Source organism: Carlito syrichta, unplaced genomic scaffold, assembly GCF_000164805.1.
Source record: "Carlito syrichta isolate Samal-C Ts95f unplaced genomic scaffold, Tarsius_syrichta-2.0.1 Scaffold314117, whole genome shotgun sequence".
In the NCBI taxonomy this organism is placed as follows: Eukaryota; Metazoa; Chordata; class Mammalia; order Primates; family Tarsiidae; genus Carlito; species Carlito syrichta.
The window spans coordinates 561,088-574,457 of NW_007258213.1; the positions used below are offsets into that span (position 1 = coordinate 561,088).

Consider the following 13,370-nt stretch of genomic DNA (forward strand, 5'->3'; position numbering starts at 1 on the left):
GGGTCTCAACCCCGCGGGCTCAGGCAATCCACTCACCTCAGCCTCCCAAAGTCGCGGGATTACAGGCTGAGCCACCGAGCCCGGCCATTATTAGATTTTTATTTTAAAAGAAAATATGCCTATCATAAGATAATGAAGCACTTGGAACTTGGCATTTTTAACAATCCAGAAGCAAGGAACATAAATTAAAAAGGTCTCTGACATTTAAGCATGGCCCAATTTGAAGCCCAAAGTTGCTATTAGATGAAATGACACAAATACTTAAGGGTAAGAGAACTCAGGCATTTGCAGTAGGGGTGATGGCTGACTGGAAGGGGAGTCATGTACAAGAAGTCAACTCTGTTTTGCAACTTCAAGACACTACCAGCACTCTGTGACAGTTTTCCCAAGCATTCCCACATGCCCACTGCGCCCATGCATGTCTTTAGACATTTACACTTCATGTGTTCACTCACTGGCTCACACTACAGAACCAGTCAGTGTACTCTCTGAACCTAGGATCTATTGGGAGGGACAAGAGATTAATCTAATAATCACCAAATGCACCCAAACTATAGCCTGGGTCACTGAAGCTGACCCTGTGCACATCCGGAAGGCAGGATTAACATGACAGTGTTATCTCACCAGCAGCAATCTAGTAGTGTCCAGCACTACACAAGTCTCCAGCACAGCCTACTGAGTGCCTTGGGACTGAACAAAAATGCACGGAGAGCTACAGCCAGCAAATGTAGCTAACATAGGAGCCCATGACCTATGAAACAAAAGGTCCAGTTTTATAGTAGGCTCTTTCCAGGAATCATCTACCATTCTTCATGTAAGGACAGGTGGTCCTTTCCCGGTGAGTACAAAGTGTATGCTGCTAATTCGAAGCACTCAATTAACCAAAAAACTTCAATCTCCAATCATTCCCAATAAAACTGGACTCAATTTGGAAATTCACTGAAATTCACTGAAAACTGACACTAATTAAACGTCAAAGCTTTGTCAGGGTGGTGGGAGACACATCAGGAAGCAGACAAAGTTCAAACCTTGAACACCACGGATTTGAACCGTGCAGGTTCACTTATACTCAGATTATTATTATTTTTTGAGTTGGTGTCTCACTCTGTCATCCAGACTGGAATGCAGTGGCACACTCACAACCACCCCAGTACCGACCTGCTGGGCTCCAGCGAACACTACCGTGCCCGGCTACTTTGTGATTTATCGTAGAGGCAAGGTCTCGCCAAGTTGCCTGGGCTGGTCTTGAACCCAGGGGCTCAACTCAGATTTTTTAAAACCAAATGAGAATCAGAAACACAGTATTTGTGGATGCAAAACCTGTGTACAGGGAGGGCTTTCTATAGTCAAAGGTTCCACAGGGCTGACTGTGGGACTTGGTATGCTTGGAGGGTCCTAGAACCAATTTCCAGAGGGATGACTGTATCTAGTCACAGCTAGATATAGTCAGCGCTACAATTTATTCAGATCTGCAGACATCTCTACAAAGTTGCGGGCACCATCACAATGCCCCGCAGGTACTGTGTGGGCCAAGACTTAATTCTCGTCTAACATTTTCCTATGCACACTACAGGGCACAATACAGAAGAGAAACATTGAGTACCTAGGCACTGCGCAAGCCTGAGACCCAGTCTTCCCATCACAGACAATACCACAAGCCCTCAAACAGGAGGCCTTCTTCAGAAGTCAAGTGACTCAGGAAGGGATTACTGTGTTATCCAGAAGAACAAGGAAAAAAGCTATTCTGATGAAATTTATCACCAATGACTGTGTGACAAACAAGCCCACCATTCTCTTTATAGCCATTTGGGTTCCATTACCACCCCCCTTGTTCCCCTTCCCTACCAGTCTGTCAAAAGAGGTGTCTGAAAGTCTCTGAAGAGCTCTCAAGTGGAACAAAGGGCCTATTCAAGAAACATTTAGTGGGTATCTAAATAGGCTACTCAATGAGTAGAAGTTTTTTTTTTTTTTTTTGAGTTGGAGTCTCACTCTGTCGCCCAGACTGGAGTGCAGTGGCACGCTTCCGGCCACCGTAGCCTCAACCTGCTGGGCCTCGGTCCTTCCACCTCAGCCTTCCAAGTAGCTGGAACCACAGGGGCGCGCTACCATGCCCAGCTAATTTTTTTTTAAGTTTATTGTCGAGATGAGGTCTCGCCAAGTTGCCCAGGCGGGTCTCAAACCCGTGGGCTCAGGCAATCCTCTCACCTTAGCCTCCCAAAGCGCGGGATTAGAGGCTAAGCCACCAAGCCCGGCTAATGAGTAGAAGTTTTAAGGAGGAAGATTTGACTCAATATCATCAAGGTGTTTTAAACAATCAGAGGTGCCTAAAAATAAAACAAATTGCCAGGTTGCAGTACATGCCAAGCCAATAGAGGTACTCCAGCAGCAGGCTAGGGACTGCCGACCAGTCACACTGTCAATGAGGCTGGTGCGTAGCTGAGTCCAGGTCTGAGGCAGCTATGGCAGTGAGTGCATTCAGTTAGGCTCTGGGGCCGACCCTGTATTTGGATAGTCCTTGTGAGATTTTGGGTTAGGAAACTCATGGTCTTCCTCAGAGAATGATTCAAAGCCTCTCAGCAGCTCTGGCCCAGACATTTGGCTTTTCAAGGTATCCCAGAGAGAAGCATCTCAGATTTTAATGTATACCAATCATCTGGGAATTTGTTAGAATTGCAGATTCTAATAGGGAGGTCTAGGATGGGGCCCAAATTTCTTCATTTCTAACAAGCAACCTGGGAGAACCTGTGTGGCCTGTCTGAGAAGCAAGAAAATCACCAATGAGGCAGCATGAGGTCTAATGGGGGAATTCAGTCATGTGCCCACACAGTGCACTCTATGCACTGTAATTCACAAGAGGACAGATGCCAAGACTGACATATATATACCTTGAAAAGTACTAATTATTCAACAAAAGCTGAATATTTCTGTAAGGGATGAATAGCTCGAGATCAGTGAATACAGAATCTCTAGAAAACAATTCAAAGAAAAATCAAACAAAATCCCAACATGGGCCAAAGATCTAAGTTTCCTTTCAAAGAGCATCAGATTAGCTTCACAGATGATTCTAGAAATTTCCTCAGAAAGACACATCAATTACAGAAGTTAGAGAGAAGAATATGTGCTGACCAAGGAAGTGTGCAGTGTCTGTGGAAACACTGCCCAGAAAGCAGAGCCCCGGGAAATTGGGGGCCATCTCCACACAGCAAGCACAGGTAAGTCTCAACCGAGTCCCCACGGTTCTTACCAGCTCATCACGGTCCACTGCTCTGAATCACCTCTTGCATAGGTCAACTCAGGTCTATCCCCTGCAGACTACGTATGTACTGTGCTGACGCTGAAACTACTGTCTAAAATGTTATTCTGTTATTATTTTGCTTAAACTGGGCTTCGTCAAGCCCCACATTTATCATTACATTATTCTTAATGTATATATTCTGTCTCTAGAACCCAACCGTAAGCCATTTTAGGGTCAGATTCACATTCTCCTCTCTGGATTCCTAACCCAGGTTTCACACACCACAAGCACAATTTGCTTTGGGAGAGAAGAAACAACATTTACTGAAAGGATACTGCCTTGCCATGCCAGGCTCGGTGGCTCAGCCTGTAATCCCAGCACTTTGGGAGGCCAAGGAGTGGACTGCCTGAGCCCGCATCTCTACAATAAATAAAAAAAAATAGCTGGGCAAGGTAGCAGGCGCCTGTAGTTCCAGCTATTTGAAATGCTTAGAAGACTGAGGCGGAAGGATCGTCGGAGCCCAGCAGGTCGACTCTGGGGTGGCCACAGCCTGGGCGACAGTGTGAGACTCCAACTCAAAAAAAAAAAAGAAAGATATTGCCAAAACCTTCTTACTCATATCAAACAATGCTGTATTCACAAAACTAGTGCTAGTGCCAAAAGAATATACTCAAAGTTAAAACTTAAAAAGCATTAAAAAAAATTTTAAATTAGTAATTTTATTTCTTCATGAAAAACTACTAAAACTCTGCACAAAGTTAACCGAAATCTTCCCTGTGACTTTATAAAATCACCCTGCTAATAACTTGCATTATGACTAGTAGAAAAACTGTGGTTTACCACTTAAGAGAGCACATACAGAATCAATTTTCACAACACTCAGGCAGTTACAAGGATGCTTTTTTTAAAAAAAAAAAAAACCACATACATTTCTTTTTCTTTTTTTTTTTAACAAAAACCACGAGTGATTCTTAAAAAGAGAAATCACAAAAGTTTACAACTGTTATGGCAATATACACACTAAAAACAAAAATATCCCGGAAAAGTCACACCTCCAAATTAAAGTCAAGAAAGGGCCAGGCTTGATGGCTCAGCCTGATACCAGGACTTTGGGAGGCCGAGGCGAGTGGATTGCCTGAGCCAGTGGGTTTAAGACCCACCCGAGCAACTTGGCGAGACCTCGCCTCGATAATAAATCAAAAATTAGCCGGGCATGGTAGTGCACGCCTGGAGTTCCAGCTACTTGGAAGGCTGAGACGGAAGGATCGCCGGAGCCCAGCAAGTCAAGGCTACAGTGGCCAGAGCATGCCACTGCACTCCAATCCGGGTGACAGAGTGAGACTCCAACTTAAAAAAAATAAATAAATAAAATTAAAGTCAAGAATCAAATCCTAAATCATTATACATGGAATACTGTACAACTAAAACTTGACAATGAATATTTTGGCATTTAAAGAGCCTATTCCTGAAATATGTCCTAAAACATAAGAAACTTAATCATTACCATATACTAAAGAAAAATGTATTAGAGTAACTTAGAGCAAAAACAGACTGTATTCCACTAGAAGAACTACTGTCCCAAATATCTGGTTCTAGGAGACCCAAGATTCTAAAATTTCAATTTATATAAGTAATGTCCATAGAAATTGTGTCTTAATTCAAATTTTGGTCATTCAAAGAATAATTTAATTGATTTAGAGAAAATTTATTGTGGCTCCTTTGTAGGAAGGGGGAATACAGGCACCATCACATCATCATTTCTTTCCTATGTGGATAATTTAAATGAAGCACGCTGTGTGGTGTCAGCTCTTTGGGCCCACACAGGAGGGAGACAACCTGGACTCAGGGAGAGGAAAACCACGGGGGCTATCCCCAGTGCTCCATTCCATGGTACTCTTAGTAACAAAGTGCTTTTTCCATCTTTCCCTGTGCCACTCAGAAACAACCAGAAAGAAAAGCAGCACATATTCTCCAGGCAGCAGCAAGGTCTTAAGAAAGATGATCAAGAATGAGAGGAATGAATACTTAAAACAACAAGGGAGGTTGGCAAGATGGCACAGATGAGATGGAGGAAGATGAGGAAGACTGTGCTGTAAAAGTCACCAAGGGAGCAGCTCCAGCCAGAGGGGACAGGAGACTGAAGGGCACTTCCTAGCTGTCTGAAACTGAGGGACACAACCAAGACCACAGTTTTACTTCTAAAATGACAGGAAAAAGACTTAAAAATGGAAAGAGAAGTCCATTCTTCTCCCTGCTCTGCCGCCTACAAATGGCAGAAGCCCCAGAGCTTCCCACAGGCCTTCCGACAAGCAGGGATGGCTGTGTAAACTAGCTGTGCCAAGGGTGACAGACAACTGGAGACAACAAAACAACGGGAATGATCAGAATGTGCCAGTCCTGGGGCAGAAACTCTCAGTCTGAAGTTGAATAAATTGTTAGTTAAACAAATAGGTCTGGGAACTGTATTTCCAAGTAACAGGAAAAAAACTTCACGTTCATGTGGGATATTATACTGACTTAGCCTGACTGAGAAAGCCTTAAAAACTTACTTTAGGATAAAGGGTTTCCAATTCCAAAAGAAGTGTTCCTTCTATTCCCCTCCCTCCCGACGTCACTGCCATTACAGTGACTTTATTCAAATCCTCATATACTGAGCAACCATCAGGAAACACAAGTCTTCACGTTGGTTCTTTGGTCAAAGTGACTCTGCTGCTTTTTACTACTTCAAATGCATGTATCAGAGGGCAGGGCGGGAGAGGCAGTGAATGAAGTGTCAACACTACCACAGCCATTCATGTACACTGAGAGCCCATGTGCCTTCTAGGCTTGGGTCACTGTCCACCCTACTTCACCCTACACTTTGTGACTAGTAACCCTTGCCCACTCCCTACCTACTCTCCAAATTTTCTTTAGAAACGGCTTCTATTCTCATCTCCAAGCTTCTCTGCCCCCGTGCTCACTTACTTTGTTGGTTTCGCTTGTCACTGGCATTTTTCAAAGGGAGGCAAACAGGACAGTCATGTCGTGTGCAGTTCTTCCAATGAGAGATGATTTGTCGTGAAGATGCACAATGGGCAACTATGACCAGAAAAACAACGAGATGTTATTTTTCTATCCAAATCGTCACACTTTCAATTACACCTAAATTATAATGCCAGATTCCATAAGAAAATGGTAACAAGTGTAACCATAACACAGTATAGGCAGTTCTCAACTTACAAACAGGCTGTTTTCCAAAAAGTTTGTAAGTTGATTATTGAGAACTCCAAACAAAACTTCCCATAGAAGCAATGTTATGAATGATGGGTGATTAAGGTTTAGCCCACAAAACAAAACAAAAACTATTCAATCTGAAATACTGAACAACTATAATGAAAGGTAGAATAATAGTTCTGTGATGTCACTAGTTAAAATAAAAATGTTAGTTATATTTAAAGATGAAACTATCTAAAAACTAAAGTGAAGAAATACAGATAGAGAAGCAAACGTAAAGTATAGAGATTCAAAAGGAACCCTGGGCACTTGGTAAAGTACTTGAGAGGGTAACTGACCCTGATTATTCCATCTTCATCTTCTAAAAGTCTAACCATACCCATGTCTGCTTCTCCATTACGATCAGGGTTACTCTGGGGACTCACAAATGCCACAAAAGGAGAGAGGGAGACCAGGAAGAGATTTCCCCCAAGGTTTATAAGCGTTAAGTATGAAGAGAAGAAAAGAGGATAAAGATTAAAGGAAAGCACAGCTGTTAACAGGAAACATGCTTTTCAGTAGAACTGAGGTGTCTGCCATAAAAAAGGAGACAGAGAGCACATGACGTGCCTAGTTCACCACCTCCCCCGGGATGATAAGGTGCACAGTTCCCCATGTCACTGCCAGTCACCCAGGACAACTTTGTTGCCATCTGGACTATCATCAAGACGCAGGGCAGAGAAGCAAGGCAGAGAAGCAAGGCAGTGGGCCACTGCTGGTCTACGAAACAACCACCAAGACAGACACTGGGTGCAGGAAGGGCTTGTGTCCGCACATGCGTGTGCTGTTTGTTGCCCAAAAGAAAACCATGATCTTGACATTCACAACAAAGACAGTGCTCAAGAAGCGACAAATGTCTTCCATGATAGAGAAAAGAGGAAAAGAACAAATACAGGACACAGTCTCAGGTAGTAGAAGTTCACAGATTATCAGAAAACCAAATTGCCTTTCTCCTCAGCAGGTAAGACTTCCAGGGCATCTGACGGTCAGTGTGTGGGGAATGTAAGAGCAACATGTCTTGCCACACCATACGCAGGTGGCACTCAGGCTGTGGGAGCCTTATGAACAAGAGAGCTACTGTAAAAACAATAAAGACAAGTTCATCCTGACCTCTGCCACTAGGAGTTCACAAAACGGCACTTACCTTGACAGGCTTTTCCAGCCTGACAATGCGTCATGTGATTCAAAACATTTTTCATGGTTCGACAATGTGGGAGCGAGCAGGCCCGAACCTCTCCATTTGCTTGTTCTCGTCTCTGACATTTATGAGCATGAAGCAGTAGAACCAGCTGCTGCTGTATCAGTTTGCGTTTTTCAGGATCTGCAGTGGGGCCCGTTGCAATTGCTTGTGTGGGTACGATTCCCACTGATGTTTGCATCTGAGACTAAAATAAAGCAAAATAATACAAATCTTTTAATAAGGTTTCAGAGTTCTAATTCATGATCATTAATTACTTCTCAAACAAATGTGAAAACTGACGATGATATCGACCACAGAGAGAAGGCTGATGTATTCTCTTTAATCCATCAGTGACTTTAAGAAGATCCAGGAGCACAGAAATCAACTCAACTCATCAGCAGTAAGGTTGATTCAAGTTCACTTGTATACAATTATCATCCAAGCAAGACAATGACATACTCTTCACTGTAGGAACCAAAACTCCACTCACTGTAAAATATATATGACCACAGGAAAAGTTGTGTATTACATTAGGCTCAACCATGTGAAATTGTTGTTTTTATAGGTTCCAAATGGTCAAACGCTAGCAATTTCACAGGGTTCAATTTAATTTAAAAGATTACCAAGTCCTGACCAGTTGCAACACACTGCAAATACCTGATACAGAAAAACAAACAAACAAAAAAAAACACTAGAACACCTTTTGGATTTCATTATCACATGACCAGAAGAACAATACCTGCAGCTTGATTTCACAGCAAACATTACCTCTCCTAAAAGAATAATGGCGTTTTCCCTTAATATAACCATCCAGTACAATTGTGAATGCTTTTCTTGTCTTATAAAATGCTGTGTCTTTCATTAAAATTACCACTCAGGCTGGGTTAGGTGGCTCAGCCTGTAATCCCACCACCTAGGAAGACCAAGGTGAGTGGACAGCCTGAGCCCACAGGTTCAAGACCAGCCCAGGCAACCTGGTGAGACCTTGTCTCTACAATAAATAAAAAATTAGCTGGGCGTGGTAGCATGCACCTGTAGTTCCGGCTACTTGGAAGGCTAAGGTGGAAAGGATCACCAGAGCCCAGCAGGTTGACGCTAGGGTGGCCATGAGTGTGCCACTGCACTCCAGCCTGCGCAACGGACTGAGACTCCAACTCAAAAAAAAAATTCCACTCAGACACTCGACAATAATTTTTTCAGAAAGTATTTGGTGATCTGCTAAAAATACACAAGTAGTTTGCTTTCATCGTCTGAAATAATAAGCCAGAACAAGCATGCCACTTAACTGCAAAGAAAATGGAAACAAGAACCCGTAAGAATTCTTTACAAGCTACCAACATCCTTCAGGTAAACTTACTAAAAAGACAAGGCAAGAAGAGAAATGTAATGTTCCTAAAATCCAATAATGTCATCCACAATTCAGAAATTTCCAATCTTCTTTAATACTCAAATATCCTGATATTTCCAGTCAATTCCACAACACTCATTTCCTCCCCTAAAGTACATCACCACTCTGGGTTTTTTTTTTTTTTTTTTTTTTAATGAACTAGAGTATCTGATTTTTAAAAATATAAGTCACCGAGTTTTCTGTTATGGTTTTATCTATATGAGAACTCAGAAAATAAGTGTGTAGGAAAGGCGGGTGCACAACTCCTGGAAGCCCAAGAATGGCCCAAAGCAAAACCAAAGTCCTGGCTGAGAGAACACCCTGAATGCAGAAGAACTTAACTCATAAGAGGAAATAACCTGTTCTTTATGTTTGTTTTCCTCATTATAAGTACAGGCCTATTACAGGAAATTTGGAAAGCAATGAAACTACTAAGAAAATAGTTATCAATCAAAAACCCAATATCTAGAAGTTCACTAATAAAGTGCTGACAGGTTTTTGTTTCTTTCAGTCTTTCTGCTATAAAAATTCATATGTATGAATGATAATCACATAGTCTCGCAGTGTGTGTGTACATGTGCGTTTCTGTGTATCTACATATCTATCTTTTACCTGGTATTTTCTCCAAGGTCCTGTTCCGAAGTATTAAGTTGTCTCACCCAGTAGGATGGGATCATTTATGATGAAAGTATAGCATCTTACTAGATTGCTTTATGTTCATTTAACTAGTTTCCCATTATGAGGCAAAACTGGAAACCTCATTCCCCTATTTTATTTTTGCAATTGTAAATAAAGCTCCAATAAATAAACCATCCTTGATCTGCCCCTGACAACATGCAGTATCGGTGTAAAGTCTGCTCCTCAATTAGCTCATTCCCGTGGATTAGAAGGTCCAACCAGAAATCAACAGGAATAAAGACTGGAAGAATGTGAAAAACAACCCTTGTTTAGGTCTCTTTCTTTGGCATTTATGAAAATAAAGGCCGGGCTCGGTGGCTCAGCCTGTAATCCTGCGCCTTTGGGAGGCTGAGGTAAGTGGATTGCCTGAGCCCGCGGGTTCGAGACCCGCCTGGGCAGCGAGACCTCATCTCTACAATAAATCAAAAAATCAGCCGGGTGTGGTAGTGCTGTAATTCCGGCTACTCGGAAGGCTGAGGCGGAAGGATCGCTGGAGCCCAGCAGGCGAGGCTGCGGTGGCCAGGAGCGGCCACTGCACTCCAGTCTGGGTGACCGAGTGAGACTCCAACTCAAAAATAAAAAAAAGAAAAGAAAGTATAAAGGAAAGGATACCATAATTACACCTAATAAACAGAACGTTCCTTCTTTGGTATCAGCTAATACCTAGTCACATTCCAATTTATCTAGTTGTCCAAAATACATGTCTATCATAGCTGGTTCACACAAATCAGGACCCAATAAAGGCCCATACCCTACATTTGGTTGTTGTTTTTAAGGTACTGCCTCTTCCTCTTTTTCACTCATGACACTAACTTGTTGATGAGACCAAGCAGTTATCGTCTCACTATTTCTTTTTTTTTTTTTTTTGAGTTGGAGTCTCACTCTGTCGCCCAGACTAGAGTGCAGTGGCCGCTCCCAGCCACCGCAGCCTCAACCTACTGGGCTCCGGCAATCCTTCCACCTCAGTCTTCCGACTAGCCAGAATTACAGGCATGCGCTACCACGCCCAGCTGATTTTTTTTTTTGATTTATCATAGAGATGAGGTCTTGCTGCCCAGGCGGGTCTCGAACCTGCGGGCTCAGGCAATCCACTCACCTCAGCCTCCCAAAGGCGCGGGATTACAGGCTGAGCCACCGAGCCCGGCTTCACTATTTCTTAAAGTACAGACATGCTGTATATGAAAAGGAAAAAAAAGCAAAAATTTTAACTCTACAACTAAATTACAAGCAGATTGATCTTCATTTACTGAAAGTTAATATATATTGATTTTCATTAGGGATTTTTAAAAAAACTTTTTAAGAGAATGAGTCATGCTATGTTGCCCAGCCTGGCCTCAAACTCCTGGGCTCAAGCGATCCTCCCACCTCAGCCTCCCAAGCAGGTGGAACAACAAGTGTGTGCCATTGTGCCCAGCTGGAATATACTTTTAATAGCATATTTTGCACTACATCTGTCATGTGCACTGTACCTGACATACACTATATATCTCAAAACAGTGTGGTTGGAAACTATAAGGCAAATTTAAACTTTGTTATTTTGTCTACTGTGGATGGAAGATAAAAGTACAGTTTAATAAGCTTTACATATTGTATATATGGATCTCAAAAGCCAGTTGGAGGATGAAACTGAGTCAACAGCAAAACAGAACAGAAGACATGTCTCATATCCCAGTGTTTGATGCTCCCCATGGAATTCTGTATGTTTGTCCAGGGTTGGTCCAGTTTGCTCATTTAATTTAGGGGCACATTTAATTTCCTTCTCTCCCACGCCAGTGTTCAATGAGCTGTAAGGGTTAGATAAGAACTGTAGGTGGCCCTGAACTCTATCAGAAGCATCCCCATCCGTCAGATTCTCCCAACTTCCCTGACCAGTCCCCAAAGTCAGGTGGGCACTGAGAATGGAAGGTAAGTACTTAGGAATCTCCCTTTAAAGCACAGAACAAAATCACAATGCTATATAATCCTGCAAAAGTAATCCATACATGTTGTGCAATTTTGTTTTCGTAACAATAAAAATAAAGGGGGAATCGATGTTGCTAGATACCAAAATATGCTAAAAAGCTACTTTTTTCAAGTCCAGAAACAGACACATGTGCATATGAAATCAGGGTATAGTAGCTCCTCCTTATCCTTGGGGGATACATTCTAAGACACCCAGTAGATGCCCAATACCAGATAGTATATAAAACCCTATATAGGATATTGTTTCCTACATGTACACAACTATAATAAAATTTAACTTATAAATTAGGCACAGTATGAGATTAACAATAAATAAAAATAGTATCAATATACCATAATAAAAGTTATGTGAATATGGTCTCTCTCTCAAAATATCTTATTGCACTACACTCACCTATTTTTGGACCAGTTGACTGCTGGTAACTGAAATCCCAGAAAGTGAAACTGTAGATAAAGGGGGACTACTGTATTATAAAGTTGGTATCTCTAATTGGAGAGTGGTGGGGATAATCTTTGATCACTTTCTCCTCTTAAACTTCAGATGGATTAAAATGAATAAAGACAGATTAATATGGAGAAAAATTTTAAACATTCTTTTAGAATAAGAGAATGAGAAAGTCTTCTTAACATAAAAACATAGGAATAAAGTTTTAAAAGTGTGAAACCAAGGGGGAAATGATTGGTATTCTTATATAAAAAGAGCTCTCAGGAAACAAAATGATACTGTCCCACTAAAAAATTGGGCAAAGGAAATGCAGACACCTCATAAAATACAAAAAAACAAACACAAAAATGTTCTACAACTCATTGCTAAAGTAACCCAATGGAGGGAAGAATAGATTTTTTTCAACTAATGGTGATAAAAAGGATAGGGCCACTGGATAGTCACGTGTAGAAGAGCAAAAACAGACCCCTTTCTTCACATTATACTAAAAATTAACTCAAGCCAGGTCCGGTGGCTCAGCCTGTAATTCCGCACTTTGGGAGGCTGAGGTGAGCGGACTGCCTGAGCCCGCGGGTTCGAGATCCGCCTGGGCAACTTGGCAAGACCTCATCTCTACAATAAATCAAAAAATTAGCCGGGCGTGGTAGCGTGCACCTGTAGTTCCAGCTACTTGGAAGGCTGAGGCGGAAGGATTGCCGGAGCCCAGCAAGTCAAGGCTGCGGTGGCTGGGAGCGTGGCACTGCACTCCAGTCTGGGCGACAGAGTGAGATTCCAACTCAAAAAAAAATTAACTCAAAATGAACCAAAGATTTACATGTAAGAGCTAAAACTATAACACTCATAGAAGAAAACACAGAAGTAAATCTGCATGCCCTGAATTAGGTAGTGATTTCTTAAATCTGTTACCAAAAAGTACAAGTGATAAATGAAAACAATGGATAAACTGGATTTCATCAAAAATTTAAGTGACAGACAACTCAAAGAATGGGAGAAAAGATTTACAAATCATAGATCTCATAAGGAACTTGTATCTAGAACATACTTTAAAAAAGAAAACTCTTACCACTCAATAATCAAAAGGCAAATAGCAGCAAGAACCTGGAAACAACCATGCTGCCCATCAAAAGAGGACTGGATTAAAAAAATGTGGTACATATACACGATGGAATACTACGCAGCCATAAAAAAGAACAAAATCATGAATTTCGCTGCAACCTGGATGGAACTAGAG

The 13,370-nt window shown here is 41.9% G+C and overlaps 1 protein-coding gene across 2 annotated transcripts in view; it reads right to left on the minus strand.

Moving 5' to 3' along the window:
* The window catches only part of CREBBP (CREB binding protein), a 124,459-nt gene that overhangs the window by 59,575 nt on the left and 51,514 nt on the right, over nucleotides 1–13,370 (minus strand). Inside the window, exons 3-4 of one of the 2 annotated variants that reach the window (XM_008071123.1) lie at nucleotides 7,632–7,872; nucleotides 6,200–6,313 (exon numbers count right to left, since the gene is read on the minus strand). In XM_008071123.1, the coding sequence (XP_008069314.1) occupies nucleotides 6,200–6,313; nucleotides 7,632–7,872 (355 nt within the window). The remainder of the gene's footprint in view (nucleotides 1–6,199; nucleotides 6,314–7,631; nucleotides 7,873–13,370) is intronic. The other variant, XM_021719092.1, reaches the window with a different exon arrangement.